This window comes from Rhipicephalus microplus, chromosome X (assembly GCF_043290135.1).
Source record: "Rhipicephalus microplus isolate Deutch F79 chromosome X, USDA_Rmic, whole genome shotgun sequence".
Taxonomy (NCBI): domain Eukaryota; kingdom Metazoa; phylum Arthropoda; class Arachnida; order Ixodida; family Ixodidae; genus Rhipicephalus; species Rhipicephalus microplus.
The window spans coordinates 216085255-216107052 of record NC_134710.1 but is presented as its reverse complement, the minus strand read 5'-3'; the positions used below and the strand labels follow the sequence as shown (position 1 = coordinate 216107052).

At 44.4% G+C, this 21798-nt stretch overlaps 1 protein-coding gene across 2 annotated transcripts in view; it reads left to right on the top strand.

Annotated features, from left to right (window-relative positions):
* Window positions 1-21798, top strand: part of mh (DNA-dependent metalloprotease SPRTN) — a 69060-nt gene that overhangs the window by 22953 nt on the left and 24309 nt on the right. For both annotated transcript variants that reach the window (XM_075878620.1, XM_037435583.2), the window contains exon 4: window positions 3417-3461. In XM_075878620.1, coding sequence (XP_075734735.1) covers window positions 3417-3461 — 45 coding nt within the window. The remainder of the gene's footprint in view (window positions 1-3416; window positions 3462-21798) is intronic.

Here is a 21798-nt window from a genome sequence, read left to right as displayed (position 1 = left end):
TTTTAGTCGTGCTCCAGTACAAATTTAGACGCGGAAGTTCTAATATCCCCATATACATTAGGAGTCCAATGAACTTCATCTCCTCCGGCGTCACCTGATCCTTCCACGATCCGTCTTTCTCACTGTTAGTTGGCTTTTCAAGTATGTGGGCCCACGCATACTTGTTGGTGTTCAGACAGATTGCTCGGATCACCTCCGCCGTGAAGAAAAGGCGAAAGAAAATCCAGCGCTCTCGTCAGCCGATGTGCGCTACTGCGGAGCGTCATGCCGAGGTTGATGCCCGGATTCTTCTGGGGTCGGAAGTCCACGCGTCTTTGTGCTGGAGGCAGCAGATCGCGCCCAAATGAAGTAGAAACGCTAGAAATAATAATATGTGGGACACATACAGAGCAAGTCAGCCAGCTCCAGAACACGATAAACAAAACAGAAGGTGAAAACCAAACTTACTCGCGACTATCAGTTGACGTTCCCGGCTGATCAGATGAAATTTCTTCATCGGAGCTGAAATGGGATGTCACCACATCGTTGTCCGATTCCTCACTGCTTGAGAAATCCAAAAGATAGCTCGTCGAGGCGTCGGCATCGAGTGAAATCGCTTTTTTCCGAGCGCGCGTGGTTTCTGATGTTCGCCATCGCGCGGATCACGTGCGCTTCAACCTTTGAACGGCCGCGCCCTTTAAAAATCACCGCCACGCGGTAAAAATGCGAACCTTACAGAAACAGCAATTTTAGTGGGTGTGCAATCGCCTAGATGGCGCTACAAGTCCATACGCACGGTGTTTGTTGAAAAATAGGGGCGTGAAATCGTCGTTCACCAGTGAACGATGCCTAGTGGCGTGGTAAGGAAAGAGTTAACCACCTATAATTTAAGCAGCATAAAGTTTACATTGAAACGCATTTTCTTGATTTTGATCCTGATGAGTTCAAAGAAGGTAGCCAAGAATGAATGTGGTGGTTTGCTTAATGATTTCTTTGAAATCAGTGGGCTCGAAGCCCTTTTGTGCGAACATTGATGTGAAAAATTCGTGTCATGTGGCATTAAAAGGGGAGGGGGGAAACATCAGTGCCTGGAAAGAAATTCCACATACTTGCCCATTCCAAGCAAGTTGAGTTGGATGCGCGTTTTAAACATACTGGCAGTAGCATACAGGGTCATCTTAGATCCTCAGAGGGTCGGATGATAATGTTGATTATATCATTCTGACATTAAAAAATTAGCAGGATTTTGTAAGGGGGGACGCAGCACTGTGAAAAAAATTTTAATTTCTCGATCAGTTTTGATGAAACATGGTGAGTTGATGTATACTTATGTGCACTGCACATTTCATATATGCGATTCTGTTGTACAAAGTGCAGTTTTTAAAATACAAAACATTTCACATGCCCTTTAGAGAGCAACATTATTGAGAACTGACAGACAACAATGCCAGAGAAAGTAGATGGGATGTTATTATAAGTAATTGTTATACAAATGAGAAGAAACAAAGTGGATGAAAAGATAACTTCACACCGGCAGGATCCGAACCTGCGGCCCTAGAATAAAGCGTTCAATGCTCTGCCACTAAGCTACGGTGGCGATTATCCCCCCATCCACTTTATAGGGTATATATGTACATTTAAACGTGGGAGCGTCAGTCAGCGCCACCTGTTGCAATGCAATGCCCCGTCGCGGTGGTCTAGTGGCTAAGGTACTCGGCTGCGGGGGCTGCATTTCCTATGCAGGCGGAAATGTTGTAGGCCCGTGTGCTCAGATTTGGGTGCACGTTAAAGAACGCCAGGCGGTCGAAATTTCCGGAGCCCTCCACTATAGTGTCTCTCATAATCATATGGTGGTTTTGGGACATTAAACCCCACATATCTATCAATATCACCTGTTACAATGACGGAGAGTGTGGAACACTCTTCTTGCCTGTTTGGTGTCAGTAGTACGTGATCTTATTGCGAGATGGCAGTTGACCTCGCATACTACCTCAAGTCTACCAGAACGAGACCCTCGTTATGAACTAAGGAAAGTGTTAATTTAAGGGCGTTTTTTTTTTGTTAGACACAACATTATTGTAACAGACAATAATGTCAAAGAAAGTATAGCAAATGTTGTTATAAGTAATTGTAATGTAAATGAGAAAAACAAAGTGAATGAAAACATAACTTGCCGCCGGCAGGATGAGAACTTGCAATCTTCAAATAACGCAAAGCATCGGTAGAGCATCGAACGCACTATTCGAAGGTCGCAGGTTCGTGTCCTGTTGGTGCCAAGTTATCTATTCACCCACTTTTTTCTTCTCATTTACATTACAATTACTTATGATAACATCCCCTATACTTTTTCTGGTATTATTGTCTGTTAGTTCTCAGTAACGTTGTGTCTAACAAAGAAAACGAGCCTTCAATTATTTATACTTTCCTTCATTTTTATGAAGAAAGCTTTGTTCTCAACTATGTGGATTACAAAGTAAATCAGCGTGTTCACAATAATCTTGAATCAGAGCTGATTGCAGTTCACTAAAATGGATTTTCTAAACCCATTAGAAGAAAAGTTATGGCATGTTGAACATTTGGCTGTGAAACTCGAGCTTGAAATTGATTCACTTAAAAAAACAGCGCCAATAACGAGGGAGAGAAAGAAGGAGACAGACAGCGGCAGTGCCGCTGTTTGTCTCCTTTTTTCTCTTGTCCCTCGTTATTGGCGCTGTTTTTTTTAAGTGAATCATGTCATACCAACTCGCCCAAGCAACCACGTTAGCTACTTGAAATTGACTCATTCACAAATTTTCAATGTATCATATCTTTTGTTCAAATAGATTTAAAACATCCATTCTTGTTGCACTGCAATCAGTTTTGATTCCTGATTATTGTGATATCCTAATTTACTTTGGGACGCAGCACTGTGAAAAAAATTTTAATTTCTCGATCAGTTTTGATGAAACATGGTGAGTTGATGTATACTTATATGCTCAGTTAAAAAAATCTTGCTCTCTAAATGGCATATGAAATATTTTGTATTTTAGAAACTCCACTTTCTACAAGAAAAATGATTATATATCTGAAATCAGCCCACAAATATACATAAACTCGCCAAATTTTTTTTAAAAATTGTTTGTGAAATAAAAAAAAATTAAGAGCAGCATCTCCCTTCAAATACAACCCACCGCTAATTGTCAAGAAAAATGTTTCAAAAAGTTTGCAGATTGTTTCCATATTTTGATTGCAATGAATTAGCTTGTAGCAAAAAGTACAATCAATTGGCTGGCTTTAATAACATAATTTATCAGTCTGTAACACCGGAGAACTTCTTTATAAGTGTTTTTCTACATTCTAAGGAATGCAATTTAGAAATGGCCCTCCAAATAGAACAGTGCCTGTTTATCTTATTTGATATGCTATATACATTGGTGTCTATTTTTTTTCTGTTCTAGCATGAGATGATACATGCCTACCTTTTTGTGACTGCCAACAATAAGGTCTGTTTTCTTTTTTTGCATTACTTTGTGCATGGATTATGTGCATTGATACTGTGCTTAGTGTTGATTCAAACAGTGCGATAGACTACATAAAGAAGAGATTGTATGTGACAAGTTCTGACTAACAGCTCAACATTTTATTTGCATAGACAAATAAAAAGAATGCATGTCCAACCTACAGATTACAAAGTTATAAGGCATCTACCACGTATTTTTTCATAAATGCAAATTCAATGCTCAGCCCTATCGATTTCGTATTTGTGCACATGTTGTTTTGCAGATAGAAAATGCTTCTGCGATCTTTTGTGAGAGAATCATTTTGTGCAATCGCGGTGCTCATTCAACAAAAAAAAAAAAAAATTCAAGGGTGCCACTGCACGCTGCATGTGGAATAATAGGCAGACAATTGCTAACATGTAGTGTCCTCTGTGTTTTGATGATAGTGCAGGCACATGCTAAGGTGGTGCCCCATGTGCGACGTATGGCAGTGGCTTACTGCATGTAATTACATTGTTTTTGCATGGAACAAACTGATTATTCCTTGCACGCTCTACTCATCGAAATTCCCACACCTCCCAAGTTGTCAGTTCTTGCACAGACATTGTTTATCTTAAGCTTAGCATATATATATATATATATATATATATATATATATATATATATATATATATATATATATATATATATATAGTGTGTGTGTGCGTGCGTGTGTGTGTGTGTGTGTGTGTGTGTGTGTGTGTGTGTGTGTGTGTGACGCTATGATGAATGGGTGACGTGGCCTGGCTCATACGCCATGTTTTTTTTCTAAAGCACTTCTTCCTCATCTACCTCTACCAACTCCTAAGCATCACTACCTTCTTACGTTACAGGATTCCCCCTCCCCCCAAAAGAATGCGCGCGTTGCATATTACAATGCCTGATGAACAAGCAGTCTTAGAACACACACAAAAAAAATGTTCAAATGGGCTGTAGTTCCACGTCAGATTGAAGTTCCGTAATGTCGCACAAAGACTTCACAGGAGAGGGCAGCAATCCGGGGTTAGTACAGCTCTGGTGGGCGAGGCTGACTGTTGCGTTCTGGAAAACACAAGTACACCTTGGGCGTAGAAACTGATGAAATAGTTGCCATTGTTGCGAGGAGTGGACGCTGTTTGAAAGCGTTGCAGTAGATCATTCTTCGGCGGCGTCCTTGCTGCGTGCGTGCTCGTTGTCGTAAGCTAATGGGATGGTGTCTGAATCCTTGCGTGGTGGGACTGGTGACTTCTTGTCTTGTTCGGTGTTTCCTGAGGTTTCGAAGATGTAATCTTAGGCGCAGTATTGATGTTTTGTGCCAAATTCGTTTCTGGCGCCGATCCCTTATGCGAAGATGCCTCGCTTCTTGAATTTGTTTTAAGAGGCTTGCTTTGCGTCGTCGTCCTTGTTGGTGTGTCCGTTGTAGTTCTTGGTGTTTGTGGAGTTGCCTTTGTTGAAATTGCTCATCTTGTTGCGAAAGTTGGTCAGATGGGCATCTTTCAGGAACATTTGTCTGCTTTTCTTTGCATGGTGATGTGATCAGTAGATAGCTGGTAGTCGATACTGTACTGCTGGGCTTGTCTTGTTATGAAAGCATCGTGACAGACTGATGAGAAATCTCCCAAGATGGTTGTGAGTCATCATTGATTGTAAATGCTTCTGTCAGTTGACAATGCGCCGGCGTTGGCGGATTCGAAATTCCTGCAGTGCTCTGACTCACATGTGTGTTATCACTTGACGATGAGAGCACAACAGACACGGCTTCGGGTGGTTCTGATGGCATATGTTTTTCTTTTTGCAGCGTGATTAGGCTGAAAATGTCTGTCGAATGACCCTGGTCCAGAACGTCAGGGTATGGGCTGGTATTGTGAGGATTCACCAGCTTGTCACGCGTACATTCCGTCGCACATTCGAAACCGTCTGGGCCTTGTGTGTGACACGAAGCATCAAGGGATTCGGGTGGTTCACTAAAATGTGAAGTGTTGTGGTGCAGAGAACACGTTGAAAATGCCGATTTCATTGCTCTTGGGAAAGCCGGCTTTAGGTTTAGATTTTTGGCGAAATGGTCTAGATTTCTTTCGGTATGCGGAGGATTTACCTTGTCTGTTGCGATGTGCAAGTTACCAGTCCGTGTCCGAATGCATAACGGTTTTTCGGAAGAGTCATATGATGTTGCAATGGTGGTATATTTTCTCTGAGGTCTCGTTTGGAAAATAGGCTGGCTGCGAGAAGACTTCGCGTAACAGTGATGGGTGAGTTGAAAAGCCTTCCACTGATGGGGTATGCACAGATCTTCATCGTATTTGAACCAAACGATCATTTCTTGTTTGATATTTTCCAATGACTCGTCGTTTTGAAATATGTGGGTGAGGTAGAATTTGAAGGCCTCACCGGAGACGTAGTTGGTAAAGTTGGCGACCATCTCCCGTTTCGACCATGATGCAGCGGTAGCGTAGAGCTCGCACAGGTCGAACCAGTCCTGTAGAGGTCCATCGTCTGCTGCTCCGGTGTACTTGGAAATGGGAAGGTTTGTCGATGGTTCTGTCATGATGCCGGTAACTGCATGCGCCTGAGATCACCTCTTCTGTCGTCGATATTCAGTTGAGGCGTACTGCCAGTGTCTTCGTGAATGATGTGAGGTTGATGAGCGGTGGCCAGGTCTTCGTCCTGTCGACTCGTGTGACGCTTATATGAATGGGTGATGTGGCCTGGCTCATACGCCATGTTTTTTTCTAAAGCACTACTTCCTCATCTACCTCTACCAACTCCTAACCATCACTACCTTCTTACGTTACACATATATTGTAGGCATTCATTAAGCACATCTACTATCTTTACACATATTCATCATCATGAGTGGCCGTCATCTTCATCTGCTGTGGGGACTTGGCTTTTCTGAGTTCTGTGCCTTGGGTGTGGTCGCTTCACCGTGTCTTATGGGCCTAATAAAGGTTGCCTTCACCGTTACATCACAAGTTGTGGAGTGTGCTCTACGATCTTCCGTCCTCTCCCAGCCCGATCTACCTCCTGGAGCTCCGCTGAGGTTGTCATTTGTGCCCGGTGTCCGGTAACATGCCTCAGGACGAGCTAACCGGCGCTTCTGCGTCTACCTCCCCGGCCCCTGCTACCGCGGCTTATCCATCGTGGATTATCACTGCGCACCAGCATGAGCCGCCCACGTTCGCCGGACTTCGAGGTTAAGATGTGGAGGATTGGTTGGACCAGTTCAATCGAGCGAGTTCCACTAACAACTGGGATGATCCTACCAAGCTTCGCCGTGTTTCTTTCTATCTGACAGGCGTAGCAAAAACATGGTTTTTCAATCATGAAACGGATATTACGGACTGGACACGTTTCAAGCAACAGCTTCGCCAAATTTTCGGCACCCCGGTGGTTCGTTCAGCTCTTGCGAAGAAGACACTGGATGCTCGCAAGCAACAATGCGATGAGTCCTACACATCGTACATAGAAGATGTGCTTGCTCTCTGTCACCATTTCAACACGTCCATGTCTGAATCAGAGAGAGTTAGTCATCTATTGAAAGGGATCGGCACGGTCGCGTTCAATGCCTTGGTCATTGAAAACCCGACTACAGTCGCTGAGGTTGTTGCCACGTGCCAACGCCTAGAGGAACTTGAATCCCAACATTTACCGCAGGACAGCGCTGAAAACACCACCACGACTGATGCCTCATTGCGTGCCATGATCCGGGCGATTATACGGGAAGAGCTGCAATCATTCGGCCTCTCAATGACACCGAGTCCACCTCCCACCTCCAACACTGTTTTGCGCGACGTTATCAAAGAGGAGTTGGCGTCCATGACCAGGCCAGCGTATGTAGACTCTCCAGTACCTCGACCCCAGCCGACGTACGCACAAGTCCTCGCTGGCTCACCACTCGTCGTACAACCGATGCCCGCACACTCGACGCCTGTCCCGCTGGCTTCGTTGACTCCGAGTGCGCCTAGCCAGCCCTTTCACCCACCGTGGCGGCTGCCTCGTCCGATCTGTTATTACTGTGGCTATCGGGGCCACATTGCACGCGTCTGTTAGAAGCATCAGCAGGACGAGCGTCGTGGATTCGACACCTATGGTCGGGATGATGGGACAAGCTGGTATGCTTTCCGACGTCGTCCTTGTGATCCGCCGCTACGTCGCTCACCGTCTCCAACTGCGACATCTGAGCCAACCAGTTCTTACCGCTCTACTAGACGCCGCTCACCCTCACCCCTCCAACGCTCCACGTCTCCATTGCGACCTGTCTCGCAATTCACCAACCAACGCCCGGAAAACTAACGTCTGCAGCTTTTGGAGGAAAAGCTGCATCGAACGAAAAGACAGAAATTCCTCCGGTGCGTCCATATAATATGATATCTGTTTTAATAGAAGGTGTGTACGTGGACGCTTTAATAGACACTGGTGCTTGTTTGTCTGTGATTGATCGTTCTTTGTGCTCACGTCTGCGAAAAGTCACCACCCCTTATGATAGACCTACACTGCACGCTGCTCAAGGGGACACCATTAGACCTGCCGCTATGTGCACCGCTCGTGTTTTCATAGCTGGTCTTTTTCATTTTGTGCAATTTGCTGTGCTGAGTTCGTGTGCCCACCAGCTTATATTAGGCTGGGATTTTCTGTCTACGGCGAACGCTTCCGTCTGCTATCGAGAAAATGTTGTTCATATGTTGGAAACTGACTATGCCCTGTATGCGGATGACAAGCCCGTTCGCTTGCTCGCTGCTGAAGATACTGACTACCACCTGGCCATCAGTGGATAGTTGCCATCACTTCTAACGTGATCGACTCTGGTGACATGTTTGTCCAACCATCTGCACGCTGTCTCGCAAGAGGTATAGCCCTTGCTTCAGGTCTAGCGCGGTTCCACAATGGCTCCGGACTTCTCTACGCTACAAACCAGACTCTGAGAAAATTCTCATTCCTAAAGGCACCACAATGGCTTGCGTTTCTGGATCTCAACCTGTTTCTGTTGTCCCGCTTATGCCAGCGTGTTCTGACCTTCCTTCTATTAGACGTTCATCAAGCGTTTCTATTCTTGCTGTGACTATTAGTCCAGAACTGACCTCTTGACAGACAGATGAGGTGCTTGCCTTGCTACAAAAGCATAGGAGATTGTTTGATGCCCATCCCTCATCTCTGGGACAGACGTCCATTATTAGGCATCATATCCAGACCGATGGCACTTCCATCGTACGCCGTCGACCATATCGCGTCTCTTCGTCCGAGCGTGAGATCATTGAACAAAATGTAGCCGATATGCTGCAACGGAACATTATACGTCCCTCCGCGAGTCCTTGGTCATCCCCTGTTTTAGTAAGGAAAAAATATGGCTCCGTGCGATTTTGCGTGGACTACAGAGCACTTAATAAGATTACCCAGAAGGATGTTTACCCCATGCCGTGCATAGACGATGCTTTTGATTCGCTGCAAGGAGCTGAGTACTTCTCAAGCCTCGACCTGCGTTCAGGTTACTGGCAAATACCCATGCACGAGGATGACAAAGAAAAGACAGCGTTTTCAACACCAGATGGGCTGTACGAATTCAACGTCATGCCATTCGGCCTTTGCAATGCTCCAGCAACATTCGAGCGGATGATCGACACAGTTTTACGAGGCTTGAAGCGGAAGACTTGCTTGTGCTATTTAGACGATATCGTTATTTTCTCGTCAACCTTCCCTCAGCACTTGCAACGACTGGACGAAGTTCTTACGTGCCTTGCAAACGCAGGCCTTCAGCTGAACACCAAGAAGTGCCGTTTTGCGAGCAAGACGATTAAAGTGCTAGGTCACATCGTAAGCAAGGATGGTATTCGTCCTGATCCTGAGAAGATTTGCGCTGTCCAACACTTCCCGCGTCCTGAAAAAGCCTAAGATTTGCGCAGTTTCCTCACTTCTAATTTTCACTGATTCATTCGAGACTTCGCCTTAATAGCTTCACCATTGCACAAGTTGCTCGGATCAGGCGTCGTCTTTGTGTGGTCTTCTGAATGTGAAGCGGCGTTTGCCCAACTGAAGTGTGCGCTCACAACCGAACCAGTCCTCTGCCATTTCGACGAAACCGCGCCTACGCTCCTGCATACAGATGCTAGTGGTCGAGGCATTGGTGGAATTCTCCTACAGCGAGACAAATCTTCCTGTGAGAAAGTGGTCGCATACGCGAGCCGTGCACTGACCCCTGCCGAAAAGAATTATACCATCACCGAACAGGAGTGCCTAGCGATCGCATGGTCGATACAAAAGTTCCGACCTTATCTCCACGGCCGCCACTTTACTGTGGTTACGGACCACCACGTCTTGTGCTGGCTCTCGACAATCAAGAACTTGTCCGGCCGCCTTGGTCGCTGGATTCTTCGCTTACAAGAATACGACTTCACGATCACATACAAGTCGGGAAACAAGCATCAAGACTCCATTGCACTTTCGCGTTGCCCGCTCTCTTCGGAGCCACTCAACACATCCGCCACTGCCGCACTCGAGAAGCTTTCGGCCGTCTCTTCCCTACATGTTTCGTCATTAGCTACTGTGGACCCAACTTCTCCAAGCGAGTGTAGTTTGCTCTTATCTCACCAACGTGCTGACCCTTACTGTCGCCGCATCATGGACAGTCTTGACGGGACTTGCCGACCTGCCAACGCCCATCTTCGCCGACAGCTGACACAATTCAAGCTCAACAACCACGTCCTGTACCATCATGTCTACCACCCTGATGGTCAACGCTGGGTGCCCATTCTACCTCGCTCTCTTCGGGCTCAAGTCCTCAAGACATATCACGACGATATGTCTGCTGGACACATGGGCTTCCAGAAAACGTATGACCGCATAAGATGTCACTACTACTGGCCGGGCTTGCTTGTCCACTTGTGTCACAAAGTACGTTGCCTCATGCGCCCTTTGTCAGCGTCGCAAGCTACCTACATCAACTCGAAGTGGACAATTACAACCGCTCCCGTGTCCCCTGCAATCATTCGAGGTAGTTGGCATTGACCTGTATGCTCCGCTTCCTATGACTGTCACGGGCTATCGATGGATAGTTACAGCTGTCGACCAGCTGACCCGCTACGCCGAAACAGCTCCCGTGCCTTCTGCATCAGCTTCGGAAGTGGCTGACTTGATCCTTCGAGCAATAATCCTTTGACACGGAGCTCCTCGTGTAATCCTGAGCGACCGTGGAAGAGTATTTCTTTCAGAACTCGTCGAAGAAGTGCTCAAGGCATCCGGCACTACACACAAAACAAGCTCCAGTTACCGTCCTCAGACGAACGGCCTGACTGAGCGCTTTCATCGTACACTGTCAGATATGATAGCGATGTATATCGAACCCGACCACAGAAACTGGGACACCATTTTGCCATTTGTCACTTTTGCATATAATACCTCTGCACAGCGCACAACGGGTTACTCGCCGTTCTACCTCGTCCACGGTCGCTTCCCCTCTTCTTTCCTCGAGGTTTCGTTCTTCTCTGCGCCTGTCAAACCATGTTATCTTCAAGTGAAGAATACGTGTCTCGTCTACTTCATTGCCGCCAGCTGGCTCGCGTCAACACTGAAGCCAAGCAACAGGATCGCAAGCTTGAATATCATGCCTCTCATCGTGCCGTGTTTCAGCCCTGGCGACGAAGTCCTTCTTCTTACACCCATTTGCACTCCCGGACTGTGTGAGAAATTTCAATTACGTTTTATTGGCCCCTACACTGTCTTGGAGCAAACGTCTCCTGTGAATTATCGCGTGGCACCCGTTCTTCTTCCGACGGACCGCTGCTACAGGGCAGCAGAAATAGTCCACGTATCCCGCATGAAGCCTTTCATACGGTGTTCCTCTTCGCTTTAAACTTTGGCCAAGAACTGCCAGGATGACCGCTTTCAGGCTGGGGGGGGGGGGGGAGTTAGTGTAGGCATTCATTAAGCACATCTACTATCTTTACACATATTCATCATCATGAGTGGTCGTCATCTTCATCTGCTGTGGGGACTTGGCTGATCTGAGTTCTGTGCCTTGGGTGTGGTCGCTTCACCGTGTCTTCTGGGCCTAATAAAGGTTGCCTTCACCGTTACATCACAATATATATATATATATATGTCAATGTCATACTTCTTAATGCAGTGACACGTTCCATGAAGATACAGAATCACGGCTAGCCTTTCCATCTTCCCTTTTTTGATATTAAGCAGTTTGTCTTGTACAGTTTTCTTGTTAACAACACCTTGTGATTCAGGAATGAGGGTGTGGTGAAGAAAACCTGCATGCTTCAAACATTGAACTTGGGTCTGAAAGCTAAAGGCTACCTGAGTCTCAAGACTTGGTTTATGCATAAAAATTACAGCGTTTACAGCAATGCTGTGTTTGCAAAATTGTGAGTGAGCTGAAAAAAAAAAAACTGAGCTAAATGAGCCAAAGAAGCATAAATCCTGGGTCTTCAAATGAACTCACCGTCTGTTCTTTTTCTCATCTTTTGCACTGTTTAAATATGGGTCTTGATAAACTGGCCCAATTTACTTAATGCTGGATCTCTTGCTGTCTGTCCAGTACATGATTTTTTTTATATGCATTTGGGGCCCGTCTGAAACAAGTTAAAAAGGTCCTGCAATAGTTTTTGAGCATGGGGATAAAATGCTGCAAATTGGTAATTGAAGCACTTGAGAACACATGAGCCAAATATTATAGCGCAGCATGCAGCCTTTAATTTACAATTAGTTCTCAAAGTCAGTTTGAAATCGGTCCCTCTTCTCTCGACAAATGATGCCATAAACCCAAAGTTTACGGCTATTGGCTGATTTGAGGATCATAGGCTGTTTAGTTATATCACTGCTGTGGTATGGTGCCAAGTGCTCGTGCTCGCCCTAATGGCCACACTGAAAGTAAGCAGCGTGTTTGGAGATAAAAAGTTCAGTGCGCTCACTAGTACGAAAAGATGTAGAACGTCTTGAAGGGTGCGACAAACCCCTTTAAACTTCATTTGTGCTTCACAGATTCTTAAAATCATTGTGCAGTCGATTCGCGAGGCAGTTTTTTTTAAAGAAGCCATTCAATGATTAATTGGAAAAGTATTGCAGGAGCACACTAAATTAAGGCTCAGTACTGTATCATTGTATTTCTGTTGGTTTTATGTGTGCCATTCATAATTTCATGACAAAGTCGTATTTACCTGGAAGGAATGACTTTGCTTCCAGGATGTCTCAACTCCAACTTTGTCATAGTGTGAAAACAATATTGCTACATTCTTTCCATAAATGTGAAACTATCTAAGCTTATGGTGCAGTGACCTATGAAACAGTCTTTCAACAATTCTTTTGTCCTATTATAATTTGTCCCTGCTCATATCTACAGAAAATGATAGGAACCTAGTTGTTACTGTTTTTTCTTTTTGTATATAGAAAAAAGTCGCAGTTTTCTCCAAAAAGCAGCACTCATGGTCATAGCAATGCATGTAACAAGTACAAGAATGTTTGCTCATACATCAGCCTTATATCTAGCATGAATCGATCGTCTACTAACTAGATGTTCAAACACATTTAATTTGATGACCATGAGCAGTGGCTTTCACAGTACAGCATAGGGCTAACAGAAATATGAAGATGCATTGAATTGCTTTTATGTGTGTACACACACACACTGATGTTTACATGGCAATGGTTTGTGTCGTCTTCACAAATGAGCTCTACAATGAGGAAAAGAATTGCTGCATTTTAAGTTACCTTGAAATGAGTAGTTAACAAAAACTCGATTAGCTTTTTATTGGTAATTTGAGGGTAGTTTATGTGGAAAAGTTGCAGGACGTGTCAGTTGATGGCATGCCCATTTTTCGAGAAAAAAAAAAATCCCCGAAGATGCACATATGGAGATACTTATGAAAATTCAAAGCCCCTATCTTGGCGTAATCGAAACTGAGTGTGCAGGCGTGGTGAAAATGTGCCAGGTGTTTATACTAGACTTTGTTAGTTTATTTGCACTAGTTCTGAGCATCGCTGGCTTGTATTGATTGCTGCAAGACCATGCGACATTCAGTGGATGACAAACTAGCCCCTAAAGGGCTACGCATTTAAACAAATAGAGCATTTTGAAACTTTGCTACCATGATAAGGTTCGCAACCTATGGGTGTCGGCAGGGGGTACAAAAGGGGCACTCGCTCCCCTAAAGCCACACCAGAACTTGCCCTCATCCAAGCTATTTGCCTAGAGATCGAGCGGAGTCTTTACCTAGCGGCTACTGGCTGAAGCATGCCTAGTGTTCATTGCTCTGTGTGTCGTCTGCTAGCCACGCAAGGCTAGCATGGACATGTACACTATGCTTATTTTCCAAGGGTGGTTTGTACGACTCTATTAATGCAAGTTTAACTGCGTGTACTTTTGCCTAGCATGATCTACACACACGTTTGGCCTTACCCGGCTGTATATACACTGCAAAGAGATCAGTTTGTGAACTTGCCGAGAGTGCTGTGTATTGTCATTGTACCCTCCATTCAGGAGGATCATTTCAGCATGAGTGCCGCTTTGTGCTTGAAGCAAATCGTCAAGCACACTTGGGATCGTACCAAACATCAGGCTTATGAAATATTGTGTCAGTACAGCATTTTAGTGATAAAATAAAATTTTGCATTATTAGGTGTTTTACCGTGGCACTGTTACCTATCAATCATGCAATGAGCTTTGTGTTTGAGATAACCTTCGATTGTAAGGTCCTCGTCCAACTACAGGGAAATATTTCTGTCTAGTAAATTCTGACACTTTGATTTGTCTCATAAAAAAGAATAAAAATGGTATGACTGGAAATGATTAAACTTGAGTCGCCGTGCGTAATTTTAAAGGGGCCCTGCAACACTTTTTGAGTATGGTCAGAAAACTCTACCTATCAGTAGGAGAGCCTCCTGAGAGCGCGTGAGCCAAATATTATAGCGCAGCGCGCAGCCTGGAATTCACAATAACTCATCAAAGTTGGCTAAGAATCGCTTTCTCTTCTCTGGACAAAAGATGGAAGACGCTCAAAAATTACTTGTAGAAGGCCGTCTACCGTATTTACTTGTGTATTGGATCCTTTTTGTTATGCCAATTTGATGCCAAGTTGATGCCAATTTGGGGGGAGGGTTCATTAGGCGGGAGAAAAGAAAAGTCACGGGAGTTATTACAGCGAAAATTTGGCATGACGGTTTTGCTTGTTTTAGCCCGCGAAATGTGTGACGAATTTTTTTGGTAGCCCGAACCTCTTGTTTTCTCCTGTAAAGAATGTGCACGAATCGATGCCAAAATGCCGTCATGTAACTCGGTTCTCTTACTCCAGCGCAGGCTCAACCAACTGCGTTTGAAACCAGCTGTGTACTTAGATACCGGCCGAGCGCGCCCTGCGCAACAGCTGGCGGCGCAGTTGCGCTTTGCATAGCCTCCGAGAAAGCGGGTGCGGGGCGTGTTTTTACGCCACACTTCCGCCATCTCGAAGGCCATGCGCTTTGTTTTTTGCTGTTTTCGTGCCACTGTGCTTGCGTAGCGCTATTGGGTGCGGGGCCTACCACTGAAGGAGCGACCGCTGCAATCGCAGTGACGTGCAGGGTTGGATCACGTGATCTCGCCTCGCTCTGGTGAAAGAAAGCTGTCCGTTGGATGCGTTGTTTTTAACTGCGACTTTGCAGTGTTTTCACTTTTTTTTTGTTTTGCTCCCACTTCATGTGTGCAGACTTCTACACACTACACAATCCGGAAAGTTGCAGCAAAAGTTATCGGTGGTGTGCTACAGCACGCTATGTACACGATGACACTGTCACGGCCGCTAGCAGTGCCACTGTCACTTCTCTCTCTCTCTTGTGGTTGTTAATTCAAGTTATGGGGTTAAAATAAGCACCGACCACGATTGTTCACCTGAAAACATAATGTTTCGGTTACTGCACGGGAGCCTCGTTCAATGAAAAAAATGAATGTATGAACAGTACGATTATGTATATCTTAAAATGCGACGTAGGTGTGTACATGTGGTGAAAGTTGCCTGCACTACATTTATGAATGTGTGCCATTGTCTGAATTTTTAGAGAGTCACGATACAGCCCTGAATTTCAGTTCTTTCTCTTAATTTTTGTTAATTAAACCCTATTCTGGTCTATTTTGTGGCTAGTTGCTTCTGCGTGTTCGGCCAGCGCATTCGACGAAACCTTCGTTCTTACATCATACATGTGCCGCTGCAGTTCGCGAAAGCTACTTCTCTCGCCAAGATAACTTTTACCACAGTCTGTGCCCCCCCCCCCCCCCCCCTCGTCCCTCTGAACTTTTCGCCCATGGTAAAAAGCGCACAAAACAACAGTGGACCACATCTGCCTGCCCCCTGTCCATTTTATCAAGGTGGTGCCCTCACCAGAAAAAGTTTCTGCCCCTGCCATCCGCAAATCAACTGACATGGTTCCTTGCTTATACATCTGTAGAACGGGCCCACATCCACTTCTCTATGTTGTTTTTATTTAAAGGCTGAAACGCGGCCAGCTTCAAAAACTGATTCTTCTTCTAATAGCTACCGTAAAATGTCACACAGCTTATGAATGAAGCTGTAAAAAAACTGGACACTGGCATTTTTACTGAAACATGAAATTGCCGTTTAGATCACGGTACGCAAGACGTACCTCGCAGAATGCCCTTTCAAGGGCACAAAATAATACTGTTAGCACGCAGTCCATTTGCTATGCTAATCGAGCCCGGTCGGGATCGCATTTTTTTATCACAATTGACCTCTTCGTAGAAGCTGTGGAACAGTCAATCATTCATAATTTTCACCCATGTGTGGCTCAACGCCGATCGAATGCGCACCATGTGACAACCGTATAAAATTTTCGCAATAAATATTAGGATCATGCTGCAGAAAAACTTTTTCTTGTACTTATAGTTACAACTCTGAATGAGGCACGCGCATGCCTGTGACTCGCACGTTTGCCCGGTATCTTAACAGAAATGTTGAGGCTGCATGCGGCAGTAAGAGTGCTGTGTTTCTTCCCACAAATCGGGGAATCCACTTGCCCTGTGCTTCATAAGGGTATGTGTGCTAAACAAAAATGCAAATTTGTGGTTGCGTGCATTTTTTTCAGCAAAAATGTCTCTTTGCCGCAAGCACGCATGAATAGCCATTTGATGCTTCGATTCGACACGGAAGAGTGCTTACCTTTTACAAAAGAGGCTCCCTTGGCCACCGTGGTTTTCATATATGTGGCCATGGCAGACGACGCCGGCATTCAGGCATTATGAGAAGCATACAACTTTTCCGTAGCAGTTATTTAGCACAGTCAGTGAAGAAGCTGCGGCAGCATTTTTATGATTTCATTGAGTGAAGCACGACAAGAATAAGAATAAAAACTGAGACGCGAAAGCAGCTGCGGGCTGTGGCGAGAGGGCTGGCGGAGCAATTTAACCATGTACGTCACAGGGATGCGTCCGCACGGTGGCGCCATGGGATGTCCTTGTGCCCAATAAGCAAAGATGTTTCTCTTGCATTCGACAGATGGCGCTCTGCTGCAAAAGGTGCAACTTTTAAAATTTGATTGACGTCATCCGTGTTCGCCCTGCTCGCAACTGTTCAGCATGGTTGCGAAACTATGTTTTGACCTTTCTGTTTTGTTATATTGTGATATAATGCTCGATTTAATGCTTTTTCGATCGTCAGTGTCATTGACTTTCACCCCCAAATAAAATGAACAGATACGATAATTTTTTTTTTCTTTTTTTCAAGGACCAAGGTCAGGGGTGGGTTCATTATGCGAGTGATTTCATTACGCGAGTAAATACGGTATCAGCCATTGGCTGATTTGAACATGACGTGCTTGGTCGTTACAGAGATCGCTGCCGGAGGCTGCAAATTGTCCATGCGTGTGCACGCGATCACACTGAGAAAGCCGCGTATTTGAAGACAAAAAAAAAGAAAAAGAGAGAGAACGTGCTCGATGTCACGAGGCGTGCGGGACGCATTTTTTCACCCCTGCCATCCCTCCCTGTTTTGCTTCCAGCGCTTTCGTCGGGACGAGAGAAAATAGAATGCGATTGCGGCGTCCAACAAATTTTTGTAACTCCGCTCGTACTGGAATGATTATTGAAATTTTTGTGCTGTTGAATTCGTGAGGCTGTAAGCTTTTTCCAGTGAATTCATTCCACGGTTACTTGAAAAAGTGTTTCAGGTCCCCTTTAAGATTGGGCAAAGTTTATATACACACACACACACACACACACACACACACACACACACACACACACACACACACACACACACACACACACACCCGTGAGCTTAGATTTGTGTTCACTTTAAAGAATTCAGATGGACTAAATTCATCTCAAGTTCGTGCCTCACAGTTATATCGTATAATTTTACTTGAAACATGTTTTTTTAACATTTTTTTGAGCACTTTTGTGGTGTTGTTTAAACTTGATGAAAGTAGCGGACATGATTCGCTTGAAGAAAAAAATAAAAACTTTTGTTCATTCAAATAACTGAGCCTTTTATGCATTACTGTCATGAAGAGAATCGAAGAAGGCTACATACTGAACTTTTGCCCTTTTATACTGTTATTGGAGTAAGAACAAGCACGCTAAAGCGCTGTCATTATTCACATATACCTTTCTTGAATGAACATGAACTGTCCTATGTTCATTTCATAGAGAATTGAATAAGAAAAATGCGTTCGCAGTTATTTGCTCACTGCCCAAGAATATGAAATTTTTCCCGCTTTTTTTTTTAAGTATCCAAGATCGGCATGCATGAAGGAAAGAATGACTGCAGTCGCACTACAGTAGTGTGTAGTAGGCGGGACACAAGCTCATCACTTGCAAATAAAAATGCGAGACACGTGGTACAGCGTAGAAATGCAGACAGTCGCCAAGCGCAAACACCCCTTTCTGTGGCAGTTTGCGCTTTGACAAGAAATAGTAATGTTCGGCGAGCTTCGTGCATTCATTCGGCAATGGACGACATACATATTACGAGTAGGTTGTAGTCAACGCATTTTATTCCCTGATTATCGGCTCTCACCGGTCACAAACAAGCACTGCTGTGTACATTCGTATATGTGTCACCGGCCGCCTATACATAAGCGGGTTGGCGGTGCTGTCACCTGTAGCCTGATCTTAGGGTGAATGCTGTTTTCCTCCAACCTTAACGCAGTCTGGTTTTGCACCCCCCAACACCAAACACTGCCTATGCTCATGCCACAACTTAGCAGCAGTGTGGAACTTCTTGGCCACTTCACATAGAAAAAGCTTATATTGTGGTTTCAGCAGCCCACTGAAACGTTTGGCAGCAAGAGCAAGCTTACAAAAGTTAGACACCGCAGGATTTATTTGTCTGGACCAAAAGTAATGTTAAGTGAGTTACAGTTTTTTGGATTCTGCATTCCACAATTCAAGAAAATAAATCTGCCCACTCAAAGATTTGCTGTTGCGATCGCTGTCAAAAAGTCCCAACAACTGCACTGATGCAGACAGTACAGTCTTTCAACATTTCATGTTGCAATAACATCACTCATTAAATTAAAGTGAGAAAGCTGGTGTGAATGACAATGTAGCCTGCTTTGACATTATTGATTATAGATGTTGAAAATGGGAACAGAAAACTCGTAAAACAAAAGACCTGAACTACATTAAATTCACGTTTGGAAGCTATAGCTTACTTTTGCGAGTGTTGGTAAATCATGAAGTGCTGTTCTTGTGCCATTGTGAAATACCCTAACGGAAGAAACCATGTGATCCATGCGTCTGTGTGGCATGAAATGAAGCAAAGTCCACCAATAAGTATTATAGCCAACACTTATGTCCTGAAGCCTCCGCGTAGGGGGGTCAGTGAGCCAAAATTCGGAGCGCATGAGCCAGCAACGCAGGGAACAAGAGCCGCCTTTAATGTACGACTCAAAATAATCACAAACAGCCTTCCGAACTGGCTCAACATGGCACTAACGCACACAGGAGGACCGAAAACCCGGAACAAACAATCCCTGTAGACTGGCAGTCATTGGAACATACGCAGTGAAACAACGGCAGGAAAGCCAGCTCAAAACATAACAGCAGGAAATCAAACTTACACGCAACTCACCGTAGAATATGAGCCATCGACTTGTGTTAGCTGACACCCCCAAACTGGCGTGGTCTCCCCTCTGTAGCACGCACAGAGGACAGCCTCATCGCACCTAGCGCGATCGACACCGCTTCCCATCGTTGGCCTGCCATCGAAAAGCGCCCAGGCTCGTCTCACACTCCTTTTTATCTCCCAACCACTTTTCCGCTCCTTGTGGCTTTTTTAGGTGCTGACGCTCGTCCCGCGCATGGACAATGCACATGTGTTCTCCTCGCCCTGCTTCCACCGTGCGTGCTACAGATAAGGGCCCATCGGCCTGACTTTCCCCCTCCCACAAGATTGGAAACTCCCCTGAGTGTCATAGACCTCAGACTACTAAAGACAATAATGAACACTATAAAAAGTACAAGGCAGTAAACTAAGAAGCAGTCCCTGAATATTGCACACAGTTTGTCGGGCACCACAGTCCGTAGCGTGCTCGTCTGCCCGACTTCACCTAATACCAAGGAAGTCAGTTATGAAAGGACAAAACTACGTTTGTTCCTATGTACTATATACACTGATGCAAAGTTGCACTGGCAGAGTTTGCTTGAAAGTTATACACTTGTTATGTGAAGTTGCTCTGCCAGAATTTGCATGAAATTGACAGAGTCTTCATGCAAGCCTGGAAAATCACCAAGAATAAGGATTTATTTTAGAGTGAGGACATTTTTTTTTTTTTGCTTTAAACAAAAAATTGTCACATTTCATTGTGTATGAGTTATCCATTGTGGCATAGACTCACTTAGAAGTGGAGGAATAAGACAACGTTGCTTTCTAGTCTGGTTCTGGGAAAGACGTCAACTCCTGGCTGTCTGTATTATTTTGCTCGTGGCAATATACACCAAAAGAGAAGACGTTGCAGCATTAACAGGCTTTTCATATATTTAAGTTCAACTTTGCAGATTTTTTTTGTTTCTTTGTGAAGCCTACTTAAGCTTTAAAATGTGTGTCTGGTTTCATTTAGGATATCACATGAAAGAACAATGATTATGACAATAGAAGGTTTCAAAACATAGTGTATCATTGTACAAAGTTTCAAGGTTGAATAAGCATGATTTGATTTATTCTCACCAAACCTTTCCATCTATCTGGAGCATCCAAAGAGCAGTAACGTTACCACACAATATGTTTAAGTGAAAACGCTTCACTCAAATTACTCTGACACTGTTACCTTCCAGCTCAATCTTTTGTAGTGAAATCGCTCCTGGTTGAATTTTGGGCTGAGGTAACTGTCTTGGAATTACACTTTTTGTAGTTGTAATGTGGATATTGCGACTCTGTTGACTTATGTACGAGTGGCAGGGATGCAATAGCTACACTAAACTGCTCCAAAAAACCAATCCTGCTACATCGGACTACATTTCCACTATTCTGTTCTTAATTTGCACCAAACAAGGTGAAAACATGTTTCGAAAACGAAACTAATCACTCCAGGTTGCAGCACCCCAGCTAGCATGCACGTGGCTCCACGTCCACGCAACACGCTATAGAGGCTGTTGTCAGCACGCATAAATTAATCAAAGCATATGTGCTTGTGCAGTGCTGGTTAGACTACCATTCTTTACCCTAAGTCTCCAGAGAAGCGAATTTTCGCATCATTTTGCAAAAACTGCATATGTGCAAGATGTGACGAAGGCAGTTGTGCCATTTTGAGCAGGGTTCATGTGGGTAATTCAGATCCCAAGAACCTTCGAATTTGAAAGGTGTGTTTTTAAGGCCTTTAATATGACTGGAATTTTTGCAAATCCTTGAAACTTCTGGAATTTCATTTTTTTTTTAACATTGTTGCACATTTCTAAGTGCATTATTTGTGATGCTGTAAATGTACTAGGTGTCATATGTGTTTAATAATGCTTATACACATGTTATTTCCAACTATTGTATGATGAACATATGTAAACCCACTCCTTATGTAATGCCCATGTTAGGCTTTTACGGTAATAAAATGAAATGAAATATGTAATGTGTCCATCTCAAGAGAATTGAGAACATCACTAGCTTTTGCACAGAGCCTGCATGGTGCATTTCTGGAAACACAGAAAAGGCTGGAGCAGGAGGATGAGAAACAACAAAAAAACAATTGCATTGAAGAGGAGTTTGAAATACTTGTAAAAAAAAGGAAAAGAAACTAGAAGCCACTGTTAAGGCATTAACATCAAGTCAAACAGCCTTAGGAAGATGAAGCAGCAGGAGATAGTGGACATTGATATGAACATTCAGAAAAAGCTACAAAGCATTGCGTA